This window comes from Astyanax mexicanus, chromosome 12, assembly GCF_023375975.1.
Source record: "Astyanax mexicanus isolate ESR-SI-001 chromosome 12, AstMex3_surface, whole genome shotgun sequence".
NCBI classification, from domain to species: domain Eukaryota; kingdom Metazoa; phylum Chordata; class Actinopteri; order Characiformes; family Acestrorhamphidae; genus Astyanax; species Astyanax mexicanus.
In genome coordinates, this window is record NC_064419.1 from 45,700,587 (window position 1) to 45,725,741 (window position 25,155).

At 38.8% G+C, this 25,155-nt stretch overlaps 2 protein-coding genes across 3 annotated transcripts in view; both read right to left on the reverse strand.

Moving 5' to 3' along the window:
* The window catches only part of agbl4 (AGBL carboxypeptidase 4), a 678,742-nt gene that overhangs the window by 137,389 nt on the left and 516,198 nt on the right, over positions 1 to 25,155 (reverse strand). The window lies entirely within an intron of this gene.
* bend5 (BEN domain containing 5) overlaps positions 568 to 25,155 on the reverse strand; it is a 34,119-nt gene continuing 9,531 nt past the window's right edge. For both annotated transcript variants that reach the window (XM_007235278.3, XM_007235279.4), the window contains exons 4-6: positions 24,289 to 24,437; positions 14,796 to 15,009; positions 568 to 13,262 (exon numbers count right to left, since the gene is read on the reverse strand). In XM_007235278.3, the coding sequence (XP_007235340.1) occupies positions 13,066 to 13,262; positions 14,796 to 15,009; positions 24,289 to 24,437 (560 nt within the window). In that variant the 3' untranslated portion in view covers positions 568 to 13,065. The remainder of the gene's footprint in view (positions 13,263 to 14,795; positions 15,010 to 24,288; positions 24,438 to 25,155) is intronic.

The window sequence follows — 25,155 nt, forward strand, 5'->3', positions numbered from 1 at the left end:
ATATTAGCACAGGGAAACTAACTATTTGAATATTTGGATGCAAGTTAACAAAAAAAAAGAAAAAAAGAAAATGGTGTTTGGTAACATTTTAAAACTTATGGGCATGGGCGGAGCTACATGATATACAGCAACCAACCAGCAGAGGTGCTATAAAAGTGTGATGGCTTCACTACTTGCACAGTAGTGGACAAAAAACAAATTAAAGCACTGCCCCTTTTGCCCTATAAAAAGGCTGGTGACAGTTTGTATTAGCACAATTGTTGGGACACTAAAGATTGAAAGACAGACACAAGTAGTAAAAAGACATGATAGATATGAGGATGAGTGGAGCTACGGAGTATCTTTTTTAACCTTTTCTTGACACAAAACAAAGTGCTGTCGTATAAAAGTCTCAAAGGCAACTTTTAGGTAGTGTACCTCTTGCTGAGAGATGGTTTACTGTAAAACATTCTTCTACGACACACTTCATCTACTGAAACCACATCATCTTCAAGACATCTGCAACACGTTTAAGAAATGAATCACAGAGAAGAATAAGAAATAAACACAGAGAAAAAAGACAAGACATGACTGGATGACCCCTGAGAGGGTTCTTTTATTTGTAGAATAAAAGTCTGAATTTATTCTGTTGATCTGTACATAGGACAAGAGTACTTGGACTGCAGCACATACACAACAAACTAATGCTGACCGGCCGCGCCAGCCGCGCACCGGAGAGGAGTGGGACTGATCGGTGAGGAAATGGTGGTCTTTCCTGGTTTACTAAACCTGACAGGAAGCACAACACGAGGAGGGGCAGCAACGTCCTGGTTTATCACACCCTGCTTAAGCCTACAATTTAACAAACAGAAATCTGAGGTTCTCTGATGAAAGAAAGTGCTTTTTTTCTAATCTAGAGAGAGTGAAGCTCAATCCAGGTCAGAGAGAAACCAGGACCAACTGCAACTGCGGGTCCCAAACAACAAAGACCCAAACCAGAAAGCTCAGGACCCTCCCCATGTGCTGTACATCCTCTATCTGAAAAGATGAATCCTGCAAAAATCCTGCACAAGTGCGAGAAGAAACCACACCCACAAAAACCCGCCACCTGAAGAGAAAAGCAAGTTCACAGTTATTTTAGAAGACATTCATTATGGATGTCTCTCTGAAAAATATCGGTAAGTACATATACATAGATTTCTAGATAGATATTTAGTCAGCAGCAAGAATAAAGACGATGATACAATAAAAAAATACAATAAAACAAAGAAGTGAGACGTGAAATGACAGGGCGGAGAGTTCGATGCGATGGCCTAGCGATTCCTAACGATTTGTTGTTCTGAGGTCAATTCACGTTAACGTTCAGGATACGGTACAGCCATATCATCACCTGATATGATGAAAAGATGCTACCCTGTACTGACATCTTAAAAATATTTGGTAAGAAAAAAACTAAAAACAAAAACAAAAGTCATAATAATAGCAATAATAATAACAATGATAAAAGATTAGCTTTCAATTCTCATGTAAACCCAGATGGCAAAATCTTAAAATCTTATCTAAAACCATTAAAGCTTTTTTTTTTTTGTTTTGTTTTGTTTTGCCATTTTTCCTGGCATGTTAGAGGAGATTCATTTGGCTATATATTGTAACAGTAATACAGAAAATGCAGCAAATGTGTCTAATTAACCAAAATATAACTACGGTAATATTTACAATATAAAACTAAAATGAGAATTGATAAGCAAACCTTTATATCATCATCATCATTATCATCATTTTATCATCTGATACACTGCAATGCATGAACTGTCTCTTTGGGAGGGATCCACTTTGGTAAGTTATACAAACCCTCTAACAATACACTGCAGAATATTGCAAAATACCTAAAATATATAATTTCTCAGTATTAATAAACTGCTCTCACGTCGTCATTCTGAGGAGGTAACTATAGTGGAATAGGTACTGGATCACTGCTGAGGACCTTACCGTTACTCTAAGAGACGACTGCCCAGTACGATTCAGGTAGGTAGACTGTGCGGATTGGCTATAACGTACTTTATTTCAGCAGTTTATTCGGCAGTTGCGGAAACGATGACCCGGAATAAACTGCATAAACATCTGATACATCTATATACAGCGATAACATGGATTCACGCGGTTTAGAACAAAGAACGACGTCCTGAACACGGCGAGTAACAAACACCGATCTGACTGATCAAGTTCTATGGCGTGAGCGTGTTTGTGTTTGCGTGTTTGAGACACGATTAGCGAGATTAGCTAAGATAAACGAGATAGAGATAGAGATGTGTGACCTGATTTTAATCTGATATCGATAGAAACGACTGGCTTTTGATCATGTGACACTGAATGACATCCACCACAGTAAAAAGTAGCACCGTTTGAGGTAAATGACACACGTGTGCTGATAGCACCATCGACCAGAGAACAAAGAACAGAGAACACCCAAAGCAACACAGAGCGAGAAACAGATCTAAGCGACTCACTGCACGAATGGCATCGAAAGAAGAACACAATCATCGTATACTTAGACGATATGATCCTATACAACACAGTGCTTGCAACCCTAGGCCTAGAAGTATCATGTCCTGCACATTTTAGTGGATTACCTGCTTTTAAAATCTACTTTTTCTTGTTCTTTGTATAATACTATAGGTCTCTCCGAGTTGTATATAATGCTGCCTATAAAACTGTAAAACTCAGACTCCATTGTCTGCAGTGTGAAAGAAAAGAAAAGCCTCAGAAATACGAGTTGATCAGACAGATGTCGGAAAAAATGTTGGAAAATGCAGTGCCCATGAAGTCAGGACTGACCACAGGCATAGCTTACCACTTTTGTTTTCAGAGCTAGTTAGGGTTAGCTATCTTGTGTAAATAACTATAAGGTTTAAATCGGATCTCCGGTTGATTCCACATTTTACTGAGACCTTAAATATACACTAGAGAAGCACATTTTGACAAGATAGCACAACTCGACAGAACATCGGTCAAAGCGGGCACTGTTCACATCAGATTTTATGATATAGAGTGGACTCTGGGGCTTCGACGTGGTAAAACCACATCAAGCACTGAATAACCAAATCTGTAGTAATAGTTTAGTAGCAGCCAGGGTTGTCTGGGCAGCTCAATTCTGATGTTAAGTTAAGTTAAAGGTTTAACTTTATCTAGCACTCAGTGCTTTATCTTTATAACTGTAAAACTCACTGTGTGGAGGCTGGTAGGCTTTCTCTGCTTAAGTGCTGTTAGCCAATCAGAGGCAATACATTTGCATGTATGAATATTTATATCTAGAGACCACTAATCCAGTGAACTAAAGCAGGGCTAAATAGAAACACCTGAGCAGTTTTTTGCACAAAAAAACGTCTCACATGACATTCATTCATACCAGAGACACAACTGGACATTTTAAAATTAATTTAAAAATGATGTTAAGAGACCTTTAAGATACCCACTGTAACTCTAAAAAAATGTTTATTAAAGAGCTGATTAGTTAATTAGTTGAATCAGGTGGGCTGGAAGCAGGAAAAGCACTAAAATGTGCAGGACAGAGGGGGAGGTGCCAGGACCACGATTGAGAAACACTGGCCAATACAAACAGGGGTGTCAAACATACAGGTTTCAATTCATCCTGGCAAATAAATCTAGAACCCATGTTCTAAACACTGACTGTGTAATTCAATAAATTCAGCTCAGTTCAGCTTATTAAATTACTAAAACTAACAGAGGCACAAAGACAATTAAGGAGACAATTAAACTACATCACACAACCAATCAGAATCTATTTCACAGCTGAAGGTAAGAGAATAGAGTCAAACTCAGAGGCAAAACCAGTCAACCAATCAAAATCCTCTATTCTAGGGAGAAGAGATGATGAACAACAACAGGAAACCAAACTAAGTCCTTAAAGGTCAAATTCAGAGGTAGAGCCAATCAGAATATTGTTTTAAGGGTGAGGGGCGGGACAATACAGTCAAACTCTGAGGCAGAACCAGAATCTTAATTTCTTGCAACTTATCTGTTGCAGCTCACTGATACGGTAATCGTTTTATAGATCTCTTATAGATGACATATAAACATTTTTTTATGATATTTTCATGACTATATTTATTGTTTATGTTTTTAAACATTAAAAAATGCAATAGCAGATGCAGATTTCTAAAAACTGCTTTTAAAATACTTTTTTATGCAGATAAAATGGATTTTTGTTCTATTTTACATTTAATTAAACAGCATATCACACTTTTTGTAATAAAATGTATAGTTTTATCAGCATTCTTTCAACACTTATCCTTGACATGCTGAAAAAAGGCTAATTAAGTTAGTTTTTAGTTTTACAGTTTTTTTTTTATAATAAAAGTACCCCAATTAGATCACATATAGTTTTATTGCTCATCTCAATGGTTTTACTACCACGTGAAAACTAATATTAATACAGTTGGTTTGCCGTTTTGTTTCCTACATGATAAATGCTAACTCTAGCAACTAACGAGCGGTTGGTGTGGCGCAGTGGATAACACCACTACTTCACCATTAAGAGTCCTTGGGCAAGACTCCTAACACTATGTAACAGGAATAATCCTCTTAGTTGCTCTAAAAACATTAACATTAAACATTATCTAGCATGGTTAGAGCACTACGTAATTCCTGCAGGGCTTAAACGAACATCCAATACAGACCCTGTATATTTGTTAAGACGTTATTATATTCTAAGAACCTTTTCTAAAGAAGTGAAAAAGAATGAAAATTAAAATTAAAATTAAAAATCGGTACGTCCCCATCTTAACCTCTTAAGTTTGACACCCCTGCTGTAACATAATGGTAAATGCTGTCAGTTCAAAAAAGAGCAAAGAGCACACATCAACAGGTCACTCTTAAAAACAAGGATTCTACAGTTTTACAATACAGACGACTGGATTATTTACAGATCTGTGCACGTGTCGAGTGAGGCTCTATGAACGGCGCGCACAACTAGAGACATGAAAAGCGATGAGGTAGGATTGTGATTAGTACACGTATCATTACTGCCTAAGAATCAACCTGAACAGACGGATTAGCTAGACGTTTATCAAAAATACTTTTTTTTCTTTTTATTACGGTAAAGCTGAGTTTCAAAGGAACTGCTCTGAGCTGGGCCCTGAATAACTTCAACAACACAACACGGGTTGAGAGAAACCTTTGACTGCAGAGTAAGAGAAGTGAGGCGATGATACCTGACAAGTGAAACCCGTTGAGGTGAGTTTAAACTGAGTGTAGAAGTCGACGGAAGTGTTCTTGTGTATATTGTGTTGAGTATAGAGTACTGGGCAGCTTTGCGTAACACGTGGATGGGTCCTCAGCATTTAACAGACAGACAGTCTCTGTGTGTGTGTGTTGATTTTTTTTTTTTTTTGGGTTTACAAAGCAGGCCAGAAGCAGTACTAGCAGTATGATGGTTTATACATGTTTTTTTTTTTTTGTATTTTTTAAGCTTTTTTCTTTTAAGTATTCACCCCATTCCCATTTTTTGGCATCAAAAAGAAACAAAAATAATCAAAAGGACAATAAAATTAAAAAATGACTTTTTAAAAACGCCATTTAAAAGAAAACAGTATGCACGAACACGCACCGAAAGCTTAATGCTCTTCTGATGTGAAGCCCAACATGGCGATTCTCAATGGAAGTTTGAGTACAGTAACATATCATACTCTTAAAGACAATTTAAACAAAAAAATATACATATTTTTTAGCCTATTTATATATTTTTCTTTTCTGAGCTTAGATAACTCTGGACAATAACCTTGGCAAGGGCCATTTTTGTGCAAGTTCACATGTTCAAAGCTGACCAATCACCAGCTTTTTCCTCTACACATTCCACTTTGGCTTATTTTTCAACCCACCACCCAGCACCTGGACACGTTACAATACCGACCCGACACCTAAAAACACACACGTTCACATTTATATGTAAACCCTACCCTATTAAGCCTATTCATTTACTGAAGAAAGAAAAAAAAACACACCTCAACATGACTGAAATGCAATTATATGCATCCAGCATGATGGAGATGATTATGGTGTTGGTGGTGAAGGTAACTCTCCACACGCATTATAAAAAAAAACAAAACAAACAAAAAAAAAACACACTGCACTGGTCTTCTTGGCATCCAGATTGTTTTGGGATCTTTAGGGAGCTTAAAGCAGCTCAAAGCTAAGCACCACTGAGAGGCAGCCGCTAGGAATGCACCAACATTTGTCTATTTAAATTATTAAACTGAAATTTCTATCTGAATAATTAAAAAAAAATAGGCAATAATACACGAGAGTGAGTGTTATGACGTGTAATATTGGCACTGCTGTGCTGCAGTCCTAGATCAGTACAGCAGTGCCAATATTACACCTTATAGCACGAACCTCAAGTGTATTACTGTGATTATACCACAGTTTCATTATCGCTGTTTATTGAAAGATTTTGAGTTAATGAGGAGGAGAAAATAGGATCTGTTTGGTTATAAAAACTCTGCCAGTTAAAATAGTTCCATTGCTGATCTGTTTGTAGCTGTGTTGTTTGGCTTGTAAGCGCCGCATCGTTGCTAGGTTACCTGTATGTGGCGGAGTAATACATGGAGAGCTTCGGTTACAGTGCATTACCGGCTGATAATGGTACTCATAGAAAGCCTCTCAGCCAATCACATTGAAGGGTCGGAAATATTGCAGTGTTTCCTCTAAAGGTAGGGTTTTTTTCAGCAGTGGCAACATCCTCCCCTCCTTGCCAAAAACAGTGATGCGCAATAGAGCACTGTGTATTATAATAGAGTGCTGCTGTATACAGGGATACAGGGAGTGTGGGAGAGAGCCAGGAGAGAGCTGGGAGGGAGCCAGCAAATACCAAGATCAACACTGAGGTAAATACTGCTTAAAACAACACTACTGAGAGGAATCATGTTGACGCATTATGTTTAGTTCGCTTGTCTGCTGAGATAATAATAATAAAAAAGCTGTATTCAATAAATATTTGTAAAACACAGTTTTGGAATTGCTTTTTTAAAGCAAGATTAATACATTTAGGTTATACATTTAATTAATTTAAAAAAGAGGCTACATTGATAAAAAATAATAATAATTTAGCCTCCGGACAAAAGTTAATTTTAATTTTAAATATATCCCCGTTTCATTTTGGTGCATTCCCAGCAGCCACTTTACACACACACACACACACAAAAAAAGAAAGCATGGGAACGGACAGAAAACAGAAGTACAGAAGTACAGGTGCAGATGAGTTTCACTAGTGCAGACCAGAACAGCCAGGTATTTTTAAAGAGGTGTGCTGGTTCACGTTTGGAGCTTTTAAGTAAAGCTAACTACAGCTCATAATGACTATATATATATATATAATAAATGCAAAAATTTCACAGTCACATTTTCCCTGTTATAGGATTCACAACTGAAGGGACGTTATATATTTTTTTCTTTTTTTTATCTTTTTCTTTTTTAGCCATATTGCATGTGAAAGCTATCCAGCCCAAATTCATCTCACTGAGTGGTGGGCTGGCAAAAAAAGGAAGGTTTCCTTCCTTTCAAGGCAACAGTTTCACTGACAACTCTCAATCTCATATAACAAGAGGATCACAAGGATTGCCAGTTTCTTCTTTAGTCTATCATTTTTCCACATCAGCTTCAGTAAAAAGCTGGTGTTTTCCAGTGTACCCACATACCCACCGCCATTGCAGAACAGCACAGATTTGATTAGCGGGCCAATATATAGCACACAGCACACGATATATCTACATAAAAACAGAGGAAATCTAACGTTCACGGAGCGACTGAAGCTTGAGTCTTTTCACTGTCTGTTCTAGACCACTGAAGTCATCACTGCATCATTCTGTAGTCGTCGTTATGCCCATATTTGGCACTCGTTGAGCAACCAAACCTTGACTTTCTATGGCAGAAATGAACAGAATTTTCAAATAATTGACTCGAGTGCATTCAAGTTCTGTGGTAAATAAATATGTTTGAAGTGCTACGTTTGGTTCTGTGTACGGATTAATACATATAAGCTAACGCAACAATCCAATGTATCAGTATTTATTGTGATATTGTAAGCAAAACAATATATTGGACTCAAGTTCGAATGGTCGAGCTGACTTAGAACCGGCCACTATGATCAGAATATGCTGCTTGCCATCAGCAGCCGGAGTCCGAGAGAGCACAATTGGCCGTGCTTTTCTCTGGGTGGGAACAGTAGGTTTAGCTCTCTCCACACATTACTCCCGATATTGATGTGGGTTAGCACAGGCGTTTGTTAGCTGATGCATCACTGTATAATAATTTGCATAAAGTAGAGAAAGTCTCAACTTTGTCATTTGTTGCTTTTACGCTCGCCACTGTGACGCAGTAAAATTTGCATCCTTTCAAAGAAAATCAATGGTTGCCAGTTGCTTGCCAGTGTGAACGCATGGTTACACTCCTAATATTTAAACTTAATATTTAAAACCCAAATCTGCTTTTTCTGCATAGCCTAACTTATATGCAGTAGCATTAGCTTATATGTATATGTAATGCAATATTAGCATTACAACTCTTAAACAAATCTGACTGAATGTACACAGTAACAAAACCTACAGGACAAAACATTTATTCCTACCACTGAAATTCAAAGAACTGGATTTAGGGCATGTTGGTGTGTCTTTCGTATCGTGAGGTCGCAAAAAATATGCGTCAAAAGGTGTGTACTAATTCTCTTAATTATTCATCGATGTGTTTTGGGCGTAACGTGAAATAAACCAATCAGCATGTCACTTGCTATTTCCATTAAGAGCCAGGTGAGCTCTGACTTTGGCGTGTTCGTATCTTAACAGCGTGGCGCTTCACAGCAGAGCATACTGACCTGCGCATTAATGCTGTAAAGATACACCAGCAGCTCATTTTTAAGAGAACAGCAATGTTATTATGTTTATTCTTTATTCTATTTATTGTTAAATAATGTTGAGCATGGCGCACCTATAGGAATGGACGCTGACTGTTGACTGTTGTCATGGTTTTAATCAGTCAGTGGCCCACCTGTGTTTTCTGCCGTAAAAATATATAGCAACACGCCAGAAATTTACTTGAGCACACCTCACGTCCAGACCACCACACCCATCAGTGCAGATTTATTTCTAAACTCTGATGTTATTTACCACACAAGGCCTGGAAATAGACTGTTGACAAGGTGTAAGATAGCAATGAGCACTGCAGAGTGTCAAATATGACCACAACAACATGCACAACGGCACACAGCGCCAAATACAAAAAAAAAAATACTTTCAGGACTTCAGTGGTCTATTAGCTTTGACATGTTGGAGGTAAGTTACTGTTAGAAAGCTAGGTTTAAGTTAATATAATAAAAAGCATCTTTCACTAATATAATATTCTAGAATAAGCAAAATCAGAGGAGTTTTTTCCTGCCCAACTACAGAGTGTTAGAAAAAAGTGCTAAATGTTCTGTTTTGCTATTTTAAGAAGAATAAGACGAAGAAGAAGATTAGATTAAAAAGTTGAACATCAGAAGTGATGAGAAACATCCCCGAAAATCTTTTTTTTTTTTAAACATATATATACCCTAAAAGTGCCCCATAGCTTAAACATCATATCATCATCATCATTATATTATATATAATTATTAATAATATTTGATACTGAAGTGGACGATGGCATATCCACATAATTATTATTATTATTATTATTATTTCTACCCATTAAGACCCATACTTGCCTATCATGATCGTATAGCTTTTCTTTAAAAGATTAAAGTGCTGTCTTATATGTTGGACTACGCCCACTTCAATTACACGCACGCTTCCTGAAGACGAGGGAAATGAAACAAAAAGAGAAATTACACTCTTTAACAAATGACTCACAGTGATGTGATCGAGCTTTTGTCGCACTGTGATCTCTGTGACAGCCAGAAATTAGCGATTGTGATTTGGGATTTGGTTTGCTTTTATGACAGCGCTCCATTAGCGATAATGCGTTTGTGACGAGCCCTGCTTCGCTTTTACACGAGATCTATATTAAAGAGTAGACGCACACACACGACTAAAAGTGTGGGGAATGATTTGATTACGCATTATGAATTACGGGGCAAAAGGTAGACGACGTGAAGAAGTGAGAAGTCTTAAACAATAAACTAACTGTTTTTTTTTTTTTTGCGAACGATTGATTCAGCAGTAAATAAGGTGCAGAACGTATGAACTGATACAGAGAAACGATGAAAAGAACAGTGTGAACAGAGTGTGTAGTCCATAATATGTGATATAGATATATATATATATGTAGAACATGACCCAAATATATATTTAACCAAATGCACAATAAAAAAAATAATAATACCACCCCCTCTAAACAAAAAAAAAAAAAAAAAATTGAACTACGACGAAAAATATATGAAAAATATATATATAAAAAAAATTGAATTTCTTGAGGGGACAAAACGAAACAAAACAACGAAAATAAAACAAATGATAAAGCAAACAGAACGGAAGAAAGTGAGGAGAAAGAGGCAGACTTGAGAAAGAGAGGCAGACTTGCGGTTGATTCACAGTTAGCGTTATGTTATCACAGTCAAAAAACTCAAACCTGCAGCAAGGAGGCCTTTTTTTCTTTTCCTATATATATTTCTATATATATATTTCTATTTCTTTTTTTAAATAGACAGCCACACAAACCACTTGTGAAAAGCAGAATAGGGAGAGATGAGAAAACTTCAAATAAAAAAAAAGAAAAGAATGAAAAAACAAGAAAGAAAAAAAAGAAAAGAAAAAGCGCATGGATGGCATGGCTCACTGGAAGTTGTCACTATACCTTATTTCATCCCCACAAATTTGCGCCCCCCCCGTAGGAGACGCGGAGCGGGGACCCTGCCGTTAGTCTGGTCTGAAGGAAGAGACCAACACGTTTAACACCAAGCGCAGCCGACAGCTTTACCCACATCCACACGCTGCGCCCGCCACTTCCCCACACTCACACTCCAAAGTGCAGTTTAAGTAATATCAGCTCGTATTACAATCACAGCTTGCTATAAAAACAGAGAACACAGTTCCCAATGATTGCCAAAGTCTAAGGAAAAAACTGAAGAAAAAAAAAAAGAGAAAGAAAGAGAGAAGCCCTACCCAGCTCTAACCTCGGATCCATTCGGAATATATAGATTTCTTTTTTGCGCTTAGAGAGAGTTTCTCATAAGCATAAGCATAACTAATACACTACATTAGATTATAGGCAATAAACACATATAAATAATTATACAAAAAAATAAACAAGGGATGCACTGAATATTTGGCAAACAAATTTCCAGCAATCTAAATTATTTAGCAACTTGGATACAGCAAAACTGAAACATTTCAGATGAAAATTGCAAAAAAAAAAACACACTTTTGGTGTTCAGCCAAATACAGCTCTGGAAAAAAATGAAAGACCACTTCAGTTTCTGAATCAGATTCTCTGATTTTGCTATTTATAGGTTTATGTTTGAGTAAAATGAACATTGTTGTTTTATTCTATAAACTACAGACAACATTAATCCCAAATTCCAAATAAAAATACTGTCATTTAGAGCATTTATTGTCTTTCTTTTACAGAAAGTGAGAAATAGCTGAAAAAACAAAAATAACCCTGATTTTCAATCAGTTTTTTTCATGCATCTTGGCATCATGTTCTTCTCCACCAGTCTTACACACTGCTTTTGGATAACTTTGTGCCTTACACTCAAAAGTGCAAAAATTCAAGCAGTTCATTTGGTTTGATGGCTTGTGATCATCCATCTTCCTCTTGATTATATTCCAAATGTTTTTAATTTAATTTGGTAAAACCAAATAAACTCATATTTTTTAAGTGGTCTCTCATTTTGATTTTGTATGATTCATTCTGGACAAGCGAGACAAAAAATAAATCCTTTTTTTACACACAATGGTGAAAAAAAGTTACAAAATGAATGAAAACTATTTTCTATTTCATATTTGGCTTTCGAATTTTGTTCGGCTAAGGCCAAAAATATTAATATATCAGTGCATCCCTAATATAGCCCATCCTGACAGATCACAGCTAAATCAGGAGTGCTTCTTTTTTTACTTTATGAAAAAAAAAGGGTCTGCATACGCATGTCACCTCTAAAGTATATAGAAAAATAACGTTTTTTTTTTTTAATCTAACTAAATAGAAGCGCGTACAAACTTGATGATGACGCAACGTAATGTAACTTTTCTAGACGTCTGAAGAAAAACAAAAACTAAAAAAATACACAGAACACTGAACTCGTCTCGTCATTAGCACCATCAGATCTGGAACTTGGAACAATCGGAAACAAAAAACAAAACGATTTATTTCTTTCGATTTTAGGTCAAGGTTTTTATCGACTGGGAATCGACTGACTGATTGATTGATTGATTAACCGACTGATTAATAAAGTTTATCATTAAGACACACAGCGGGGTAAAACCCCAATCTGAAGGGGCGTTTCCATGCCTCTCCATGTTAAGTACCAACAGCAGACTAGGACTAAACTAGTCCCGTAAAGCTCTGGTTTTAAACCAGCATATATATATATATATTTATTTATACGTTTTAGAACGTCCTCCTTAAAACAGAAACCTTTGCTCTCCGTTTAAGGACATTAGGATATGTTCTGACACAGAACACCAGTTGATGTGCCATACACATTCTATCTACTCTGATGTGATTTATAGGATCTCTCCTGTCAAACACGCACACATCCGATATCCATCCCCTCTACATTTCCCCCGTTTAATAATAAAAGTAAGTTTATAAAACCCCCGAAGCCCACGCTCACTCATTCGCCCACGCTCGCTCACTCACTCATTCACTGGTTAAACACATATACCCACAGAGCCGTGGCTCGCGGCGGGCCGGTGTGGTGGGTGGATGAAGCTGTCGGTTAGGCTGTGAGGTGTTGCGGGGTAGTAAAGGGTAAAAAGGCCTCGCTTTGGGCTTCAGTGAGAATCTCAAATGGCAGCGCAGGTGATCACGTGAACCCTCTTCTCCCCCCCCAGCTGTCCATGAAGAGCAGAATGAGCTATGGTGACGACCCTGGAGGCCCTACACGCCGTCGTACGAGAAGTTCTCCATTTTCACCGTCTGCCGGATCAGGAGCTTGGACTCTCTCCGCTCCTCGTTCTTGATGGATTTGTTGATATCCATGATCTTTTCACAGATGTATTTGTTCACTTTGGATAGCCGCTGTGTGATCTCTGCGCTGTCCGCCGTCTCCTGGGACACGCGGTCGTACAGACACTCTGAAAAGAGAGAGAGATCTTGCTTAGAAGTGGCAGATTTTATTTAATTAAGGCAGATTTCCCAATAAAATTTAAACCCCATAAAAGTCCTCTTTAAGGATATAATTTTAATTGTATTAAACAATATTGTCATTTTAACCCATAAGAGGCCAGACCCATTTGTGAACATTGATGCCAAATTCAAAATTAAATCAAATACCTCGTGCTCCAAATTATTATGCAAATTAGAGTGTCATAAAGTGTCATAAAGATTACCTTTTTAGTTTCTCAATTAAACTCATGGATGGGATTGTGTCTAAGGGCTCTTTGGATCACTGAAATCAATCTCAGACACCTGTGATGATAATTAGTTTGCCAGGTGAAGGTTTGCCCAATTAAAGGAAAACTACTCAAGAAGGAAGCTCCACATTATTAAGCAGGCCACAGGTTTCAAGCAACATGAGAAGGAAAAAGGAGAAACTCTCTGCTGCCGAAAAAAGCGTTAAACAGTGCAATGCCTTGGACAAGATATGAAAAAAAAAATAGAAAACTTAAACGTGATCATCGTAGTGTGAAGAGATTTGTTGGCTGATTTAAAACACAGACGGGTTCGTACAAATAAAGGCAAAATGAGGAAGGTTTCTGCCAGAAAAATGTATCAGATTAAGCAAACAGGTATTTGAAGCTGCTGGTGCCTCTGGAGTCTCGCAAACCTCAAGGTGTAGGATCCTTCAAAGCCTTCAGTTGTGCATAAAGCTACTATTCGGCCACCCCTAACCAGAGCTAACATGCAGAAACGGCTGCAGTGACCCAGACAGACATGATTTTACTGTTGAGTGTTGTATAACGCTGGATAGTCCAGATGGATAGAGTAGTGGAAGGTTGGTGGATGTCCACCATGTTCCAACAAGGCTGCGACGTCAGCAAGGAGGGGGTGGAGTCATGTCTGAAGGTGTGAAAATGACCTTAGCAAAGTATATAGAGTTTCTGACTAATCACTTTCTCCCACGGTACAAAAAGAAGAACCGTGTCTTTCAGAGCAAAATTATCTTCATGCATGACAATGCACCATCTCATGCTGCAGAGAATACCTCTGGGTCACTGGCTGCTATGGGTATAAAAGGAGAGAAACTCATGGTGTGGCCACCATCTTCCCCGGACCTCCTGAACCCTATAGAGAACCTTTGGAGTATCATCAAGCTAAAGCTCTAAGAGGGTGGGAGGCAGTTCACATCAAAACAGCAGCTCTGGGAGGCGATTCTGACATCATACAAAGAAATTCAAGGAGAAACTCTCCAAAAACTCACAAGTTCAATGGATGCAAGAATTGTGAAGGTGACATTAAAGAAGAGCTCCTATGTCAACATTTAACTTAGCCTGTTATGATATTTTTTATTTAAATAGCCTTTCATTTTAGTAAATGTGACCACTTAATGCTGCAAATTCAAAAAACGACAACTGCAGTTCTTTACTGTCTGGGAATGTATTAAGAACAAATACCTGAAACTTGCTAGCATCCTGTCACATTATAAAAACACACACATGCACATGTACCTCGTACGATTTTGAGCTTGCTGGGGGAGAGCGGAGGTTTAGGCAGGGCGTCCTTCTTCTTTTTGGTTGCTACTCCAGTCACACTGCGGTTTTTCAACGTCTCTGTGCCCCAGATCATTACAGCCAGGTTCTTGGTGAACTTGGAGTCACCCTGTGTTCGCTGCAGCTGATGCCACTTCTCTTCATCCACCCAAATACCCCCACCCAAATGCACCTACAGCAGAGGGACACATGGAGGCTTTAGTATGACAACACACACTTAAAAATTGCATATTATACTTATTTTTATTTATTTCACCTCTAGGTCAGAGAAGCAGACAAATCACATCACACATTAAACATTGGTTGGGTGGTTGGGCTACAATAGGAGAAGTCCACATCAGTTTTTACTTTGTTCATCCAAAAACATAAAACTCTGGACACCTGTATCCTGTTTACACCTGAAATTAGGATGTAGTTTGAATCTGGATAGTAGGGCTAGGAACCTCTAGACACCTTACGTTTTTTTAATGATTTACAGTAGGGCTGCATGATATCGAAAAAAAAAAATTACATTGCAAATGTCCTTTTTTCGAAGATACATATTGCGATATTAAACTATGCAGGGCCCATGACGTCAACAGCCCCGCCCCCACCCCGCGCACTCTCTCGTGTCCGGACCAACCCGAGAAAAACAGCAAAACTACAGTAATTGGCCCTTTAATGAGACATTTAAATGGCTTTTTAAAAGGTACATTTCTGGTATTAAAAGCGTGAATTCAGCTGTAACTGGAAATATCTGCTCCACAAAACTGTGCTGGACTGAGGTGACCAGCTTTCCACACGTGTCCAACCATGTGGATGGAGGCCATGCGGTTACCTCGTGTTTACTCCCACTCCTGCCCGTGCTTCTCAGGCAGCAGCAGTCGGTCATTCACACAGACACAGAGACAGCGCTGTGTATCTACTTCTTATGTCAAGAATCAAAACATTGCAACATGACCTGTTTGACAGAATTGCATTGCAAGTGACATTGCACGTCCTGCTTAAACGATATATTGTGCAACCCTAATTTATAGTCTTTACTAAGTTACGTTACTTGTGCTCTTTGGAGTGACAGGTGGTATGGTTTTCGTACAACAGGCGTTTTTTTGTCATTTTTGTCATTCACCAAAAACACATGTAAAACCCTTATCTTCTTTTCTCAGACCAAGCACTGAGATGAAGCCACAAGAGTGATGCTACATAAATACATTCAGGAGGCGGGGTCCCTGGGTTCAGCGGGCGGAGTAACGTGCTTTGACAGACGCCAGACCAGCGTGTTGACTTTTAAATCACATTGCAGAGGACAACGCCAAACAAGCCATCAGGTGGATTGATGGGCGGATGGTGAGTTATAGGTGAGGTAATGTGCCGGCTGCTTTTGTCACCCTGAGAAGTCTTTAGGCTGGCTTCCAGAGGCTTTTCCCCCCAATGCAACTAATGTGCTTTAGGCCGCCGGCCAGCAGACAAGCTTTTCACCGCTCTTAACTTAGAGGAGATTTGCGTTTCTCCAGCTACCTGTCACTCAGCGCAACTCCTGTGGTACAAATAATTAATACAGGGAATGTGCGGGTGTGTAAGGCCTAATTTGCTTTTGTTCTTCACGCTTGATCTGAGAACCCTTTCAGCGTGTAACACAAATTCCCTCCTGTCATGGGAGGCAAGCGAAAATAAGGGCGAACACGGGCCCACTGTCTGCTAACAGGGCTCAGCCAGTGCAGCGAGAAGCTCCGGTTAAAATGCCTACTGGGATGGGAGATTCATCGCCAATTAGAGGAAACTAAAAGGCCTGAACAGAGGACTGCACAGCTTAAAGCAAGGGTACTGAGATTATACCATGTGTGTGGTCATTTTCTAACAGGATGCTGTCACACACACACACATATATATATACAGTGCTGTGAAAAACAGGGTTTATACACTTTTTAACCAATGATTTTCCATGATTTTTCATGACTTTTCCATGTTTAAAAGTTTAAAAAACATCCGTGCTGACATGGACTGTTAAAAAAAAAATAATAATAATTTTTAAGCAATGCTGACAATCTTCAATAATAAAAAATAAGTGTCTGATCCTGAGAGCTTCCTTGTGTAGGGCTAAATTACTTACTAACTCTTAGTTGATAAATGGAAATATAAATTTGTGAATTGCAATTTTCCATGACTTTACCAAAAACTTTTGGGTATTTTTATTTTTCCAAAACTTACCAGTCATGGAAATTGCTATTTTCAAATTCCATGACTTTCCCAGGTTTTTCATGACCGCATGAACCTTAAAAAAAGTATTTATTATTTATGCATTTATTTATTTGCGCCTTATAGTCTAAAACATAGAGTAATGTTATATAATTAGTCAAGTCAAGTAGTTTTATTGTCAATACTGCATATGTACAGGGCATACAGAAAACTGAAATTAAGTTACTCTCCTTCCCAAAAATTACAGCAAGTACAGAAAATAGATATATAATAATTAAATAATTACTGTGCTTTATGTGATCTCATCATCAAAAGCATATTAACGGCAGGTGTAAACAGGCTTACTGAATGTGACTTATTTCAAGCCTGATTTGGGAAACTTGCGTATCAGATATGATAATAACATTATGGGTGCAATCAATGACTATTTTGGTAGTCGACTAATCTGATGATCGATTATTCAATTAGTCAAAGATTATTACTACCACGTACTTTATCTCTGAAAAGAAAAAAAAACAGCTGAACATGAGATTTAAAAGACATTTAAACGTCTAGATGTTGTTTAAATGTGGAAAGTACCGTATTTTTCGGACTATAAGGCGCACTTAAAAACTTTAAATTTTCACAAAAATTGACAGTGCGTCTTATAATACGGTGCGCCTTTTGTATGGATTTTACCCGTCAGGTTGTAAGGAGCAGTAAACACACACTCCGTGCAGCGTTATAGAGAGTTTCAGTGCTATACAGAGTCCAGAGCCGTGCAGCTCCGAGGCTGAGCAGCAATAGCATTAGCTAGCTTATTCACTGTTCAGAGATCAGTATTATCTAAATTATCTAAAGTAAACACACACTCCGTGCAGAGCCGTGCAGCTCCGTGGCTGGAGCAGCAATAGCATTAGCTAGATGCTAACCGCTAAGCTAGCTAGCTTTTTCACTGTTCAGAGATCAGTATTATCTAAATTTAGCACTTTTAATACTGCTGGAGCAGTATTATTAGAGTTAGATGCTAATCGCTAAGCGTTCACCGTTCAGAGGTGAGTTATCAGCCTGTAAGTCTGTGCTGCTTTGCCTGGCTAGCATTAGCTAGATGCTAAGAGCTAACTCTCTCAGAGGTGAGTTTTATCAGCCTGTAATCTGCTTGTTTACCGTGTTAAAACAAGCTACGGGGGACGAATCGCTAGCTAATATCTCACTGTCTTACCAGAACACGCAGGATTACTCAGTGTAACGCTGTCGTTTAAGTTTGGGTTAACTTTACTAGTTTAGGGGACTAGCTAGCGTGCTAGCGGATAGCTATGCTAACGCTGGTGCAGCAAGCCTTAGTGGACATCTGGAAATCTAAGCTTACTGTAAATAAACTGAAGCACGTTACTCACCCAAATAAACAGTTTTCAGGAGAGGAATCTGTGTAGATTAATATCCAGCACTCGTTTGACTTTGAAAGAGCTAGATTTGTATACTGAGACGCTCCACCGGCAAGACACCCCCCCCCCCCCCCCCGTGGGGGAAGGGAAACATGGCGCCACCCCTGTTCACTTTGATATAGGCACCCTTTCTAGTGTCACTTAACGCGTCTTATAATGCGATGCGCCCTATGTATGGAAAAAATACCAGAAAATAGGCGTTCTTTGATAGTGCGTCTTAAAATACGGTGCGCCTTATAGTCCGAAAAATACGGTACTGATATTTATTAAGTAGAAAATGCGTAATCTGTTGTGATTGGGAATTTATAGAGTTGTGATTGAGCCATTTACTCATCTCCCATTGCGCTTCTGTCCCCAGAACTTTGTGTATAGTGGTACTGTTACAAATGAACAATTAGTCGACAAATTTTAAATAATCGACACTGTCGATTATATCGTCTAATCGTTGTAGCCCTAGGCAACATGTCCTTAATCTCAACAGTCAGATCAAAGTTAACATAGGTCAATCGGAGTAGTAGAGTGGGGAGAAATTTGGGAAAGGTATGGTACAGTTCTGCTAATGACGCTGATACAAAGGCTACTGCGAACATGGAGATATCAGAACAGCAAATGGAGACCAAAAAAGGCAAAATTAAAACAGAAGAGCCAAAAAAAAAATATATCGCCAGATTCATCCTCTCTGCAATTACACATTCTCCCCAAATAAACGTGTGCACTGCCACTTTAAACGTAACTTTGTGTAACCCCTTACACAGCACTGCCATCAAAATGACCGTTACTATGAATACACTCTGTGTCTTTGGTTTATCAGGACGAGCGAGAGAGACGCACAGCACTCTTTTACGAGAGAAAAACGAGAATAAGAACAACTCTTGAAAATCAGGGTTACTTCAAGGATATTCTGCAAAAGAGAGAGAGAACAAGGAGTCAAAGACGCTGCTTCACACAGCTCGAGTCTCTTTTAGTGATGGGACGATACACTTTTTTCAGCTCCGATCCGATACCGATATAAAACTGATATAAGATTGCCGATACCGATACAAATACCGATACTTTTAGTTTATTAATAGTACTATGATTAAGGTTAAATAATGAGGCTGAAACAGACCACACAGCCCTTTTAAGAGTATCCACAGGTGCATTTAATGTAAATGCATTCAAAAGTCATTTATTTGACACACTTCATATGCAATTACACAATAGTTTCCTTTCAAATAAAATGTTTGAATTTTTATTAAATATAAAAAAAAGTAAAATATTAAATACGTTAAACATTAAATTCAGGGCATTTTTTGCAACGGTTGTGCAGGAGACTTTTATTTTGACAGGTAGCATAGAGGATTAGCTGCAATAGCTAACGGCTAACTGGCGATGCTAACTGTATTTCCGAGCTAAATTAATCCCTGTTTTTTAATAACAGATTGATTTCTTAGTGCTGGTTAGGGTTGGTAAGATCTGTGGTTTGATATTAGATGTGGATTATGGCTGTAGTTCACTTAAAATAGTTATTTATTACATTCACAATGCCGGAATGATTTTGCTAGCTAGGCTAACAGACTGCAGATCTTAATGGAGATGGCTAACGGCTAAGTGGCAATGCTAACTGTATTTCCGAACTAAATTAATGACTGTTTTTTAATAACAGATGGGTGTGTTTGTGCTGGTTAGTGTTTGTAGATGCTGTGGTTTTATAGGATATGTGGATTATGAATATAGTTTACTCCAGTCTGTAGTTATAATACCTTCACAAAACCGGAATGCAGCTGCTGTCAGTTCAGTGCTAGCTAGGCTAACAGACTGCTGGTGTTAATCTGTTTACCTCTCAGACGCTGACTTTACGTGTACCGTTCTGCTGTACAGCGTTTCCAAAGTGAAAACTCTCCAGATAATGGACTTTTTTTGTAGATAAACAGCTAAAGTTACTCAGTCAGCCGCAGACTGAAGCTGCTGGGGGTTCAGGGTAAACTGTTAAACTGGAATCCTGATCAGGGATGCGTTTTGTGTTAACGTTATGCCGGGTTTATTGTTCAGCTCAAGCTTTGGACTGGAATATGGATCGGTAAGTGGATCGGCAGCGCCCGCCCGATATCCGATTCGTCAGATTACGTCAATATCGGCCCCGATACCGATATTGTATCGGATCGGTCCCATCTCTAGTCTCTTTATCCAGCGTGTATCTGCTTTCCCTCCGAGTTTCAGTGCCTGCGCTAGCATTCTACACGCAAGTAAAAGCCGAATTGGAGGTTCTGTTCTCTGTTTGATGGTGTTTGGGAGTTAAACACAGAAATTCACTATGTTTACTCTTTTTATGTAAGCTGGACTGAGTTCATAGTTTTAGTTTTTACTGTTTGTCCTCCAGCAAGTTGTTTTTTTTAGGTTATTTCTAATCCCAATCATCATCATCATCTTTATGAGAGTGAAGACCAGCACATGCCTCCTCCGATACATGTTTTCCAGCCACCAATGGTTCAGCATCACTGGGCAGCCAATAGGGCTTGGTATCGAAATTCCAAAATGTCTCAGTACAATCAAGTACCGAAAAGGCTTAAAAAATATATTACTGCCTGTTTTTGGTATTTTGCATGAAAAAAGCATTAAAAAAACAACCAACAACCATGTTGGTTACCTGGCACACACAAGTGGAAAGTGTGTTCACACTGATCATTCAAACTGCCGACACACCGCCGCTGTGCTACAGTCTCAAGCCCTCGCTTGCTCGCTCTCGTGTGTCTCTCCCTAACTTGTGCCCTTATAATACTATTATAATACAGTAATAAAGCTTAAGTGTGCCTGACCTTAACTACACTACACTATTATTACTGACCACCTCTCAAAAATACAGGGAACTAGCAGCATTAAAAAAAAGAATAATGAATTTAATCTATATATTTTCATTATTAAGTGATTGGTACCACTAATATAATTTAATTTAGTAAATTTAATGCTTATATTTTTTAAAAATAACTATTAAAACTTAAAAGCATAAGGCAATATGCATAGTTAAATATTTGTAGTTAATAGGGGTGTGACGAGACACCAATCCCACGAGACGAGACGAGACACGATATTGGGTTCACGAGAACGAGACGAGACAAGATTTAAAAATTAAATTTTAAAGAAAACGTCAAAAATGAAAAATGGCTTGAAACTAGAGCTTTATTTGACAAAATAATATAACACAAAATTAACAGACTGGTTTCTCTCACACATTGATTCTATAGGAAATAGAAATACTAAAAAAAACTACAACCAGTCATATTAAGCCTAGGGTTTGTGTTTTTTTCTCGTAAATCTCTTGCAATTTAACTATGCAGAACCATAACCAGTCATATTAAGACTATGCTTGAAGTGCAATCAGAGACAGAACATGTTTTTTTTTTATTTTTTTTTTTAACTACAGAGCTAAGTGATTAATACAACTGCCTATGAAACAGTCACATGTAGGATTTACTTACAGTATTTATATATGGTTTGTGTCTTGTTGGTCACTCTGTTACCATTTATTGTTTCCACTGGAGCCAAAATGCAGCCAGACATACAACTTAAAAGTAGCAGAAGCATCTTGTATACCAGGAGTAAGTTATTTAATTAGAATTCAGTATGGTCCAATTCTCGTTTTTCCGCCCGTTTTTGGACTCCCTATCTCCTTATAAAGGCGTTTTTTTCCCGCATGAGGAGCACGTATACAATTAAATCCTTCTCAGTAGGTTTGGGTCCGCATTGGACAACGTTTGGGTCCGGTCGCAGACCGCGGTCCACCCATTAGTGACCTCTGTTCTATACAAATGCCCGAATTTTCCTCTTCTGCTGAGAGCTGCTCTCACTCCTCAGCTACCCGCTGTATCACTACTGGGTTGCCAGATCCCTCTTAAAAAGTCCACACTAAACTATTTTTTTTCTTCCCGCGAGACAGGTTTAAGCTTGACGAAAAATATCGTCACGTTTAATCTCGCGAGATATCGTGCCACGAGATCTCGTCACACCCCTAGTAGTTTATTGCACAATAAATGATTTTTGTTCTTAAAGTGTGTATTATTTTGGTTTTAAACTAAATACAGAAGCATTTCTAAGTGGAGAAGGGATAAAATGGAACTCAGAGCTCAGTAGGTCATTCATTTACACTGACAAAACTGACAACCGTCTATAATAACTCTCCTCTGAAGACATTTCCCTCTGCATTTTTTGACTGTGCACGCTCTCTCTCTCTCTCTTACTGAACATGACCTGGAATCAGATTCATCTGCTCTAAAAGGAATGCAGACCACAACATCTGTGACTGGCTGTAATGCTGTTTTTAAGTTCTTTAGATAACTCAATCAGATCAGTACTTTTAACCGGCTTGTCCAATATCTTCTCTCCCTTTCGTTGCAATTTTAGTAAAAGTGACACCATGATGTGGCTAAAATTTACCACACATAATTTTTCTTAATTTCGGTCAATTCAATACAATTCCATTATTTTATGAACACTAAAAGAACGTCCACAACGGAGGTCTGTACAAACTTTGGAAAAACTAATTTTCCTATTCATGTAATGTAGTGATACAGATGCAGTGAATAATGTATACTACAATATCAGACATAAAGTTTTTCTTTTATTGCCTCACTTTTGCTGAAACATTTAATATCCGAATATACACTGCTATACTAAAGAATTAGCGTCCAGCCCTAATTAGCTCCAATTCCAACATAATCCTCTCAGTTTTAGATGCAATTGTCCATAGTTCGCCAAGCAAGTCAACAATTGGCACATAAACCTCATCGCCATACAAAGTTTTTGCTGTGTAGATGAGGAACAACGCAGATGCACCAGTAAACAAGTATAAATGCTAATAATGGTGCAGCCCACTTGTGTTGATTTGACACAGAAGCATAGATTAATTCAGTCTTCAGTTCAGCAGTGTTATCTTCTCAAACTAATGTCTGACTAATGGAACTAATGCGCTGACTTGATTGGTCCGGTTCACGTGAGACAGCACATGGGTGGGGATGGGGCTGGGGCTGGTGACGTCATGGGCCCTGCATTGTTTAATTTTTTATGCAATGTAATTTTTTTTTATTATATTGTGCAGCCCTAACGAGAACCTGAATGTTTTGTTGTTTAGTTCCTTCCCATAATGTTAATTTCTATGCATACACACATACACACAAACATATATACAGGGGTTGGACAATGAAACTGAAAAACCTGGTTTTAGACCACAATAATTGATTGTGGTGACGGACAGTTCTGGTGGAAACAGGAGAGTTGAGGTGCACATTGAATTCTGCCGTGATTTGATCAGCCGTGGTTTTATGTTTTTTGGATACAATCCGGGTTAGCACCCGAACATCCCTTTCAGACAGCTTCCTCTTACAGCGTCCACAGTTAATCCTGTTGGATGTGGTTGGTTCTTCTTGGTGGTATGCTGACATTACCCTGGATACCGTGGCTCTTGATGCATCACAAAGACTTGCTGTCTTGGTCACAGATGCTCCAGCAAGACGTGCACCAACAATTTGTCCTCTTTTGAACTCTGGTATGTCACCCATAATGTTGTGTGCATTGCAATATTTTGAGTAAAACTGTGCTCTTACCCTGCTAATTGAACCTTCACACTCTGCTCTTACTGTTGTAATGTGCAATTAATGAAGATTGGCCCAAGATTTAGCCATGAAACCTCCCACACTAAAATGGCAGGTGTTTCAGTTTCATTGTCCAACCCCTGTATATGTATGTATGTGTATATATATATATATATATATATATATATATATATATATATATATATATATATATATATATATATATATATATAAACACACACACACACACACACACACACACACACACACACACACAGGTCCTCTTACTTTTCCATCGTTGAAGGTATAGACTGTCCTCGGGGAAGGGGAGTGGGTGGAGCTAGTGTTGGCTTCCTCTCGGCAAACTTCCTGTGGCTCGACAATTGGCTCCACCACCTCGGCTTTGATTGTCTGAGTGCCATTGTCGTGCATTGGCTCTGCGGGGAGGAAAGCATTTGACCGCAGGTTAATTAAGATGCCAGTCTGCTGGCCTACAATACAGAGTGAAGTAAACAGCAAAGCAGAAAAATAAAAGAGAAAGCATTCCACATAAAGCCCTCCCCCCCAATCCCGCTATTGCGTACTCTCGCGCTCCGTCTCAGGAGCTTTGATTCATCCCGGCCAGCGCGGCCGGACCGAGCCCTGGCTGACTCACTTTGGGCGGCTGCCTAAAACACGGCTTCCCCTGTGCCTCGAGACAGCCGGGTTATTTTAGCCCAGTAAGCTGGCTTGGTGGCTGGCCACACTAAGCTCTAATGTAGCTGATGAGTTTTAATATCGGTCAGCGTACTGCATTCCTGACCCCGCATCACCCTGCCCAGTCTAATCTTTAGCCCTCACCATTAGTTCTCTTCCATCTCTCAGTCGGCTCCCTCGTTACACACACACACACACACACACAAAGAGACACACACACAGTAACACACACACACAGACAGAGCAGCTGGCCAGGACACTGGCCCCAGACCTCTGAACACTATGTCCTCTTTAAGCAGCCGTGCTGTGCTTTAAATCTCAGGAATAATCGCCCACACTACTCTAAGCAATGGAACTGCTCTACTATACCAGTGCAGCACTGCGATGCACTGCTCTACTCTGCACTGCTCTGCTCTGCCCACAGCCTAAAACTCGCTCACTAAACTTATATTACTAATA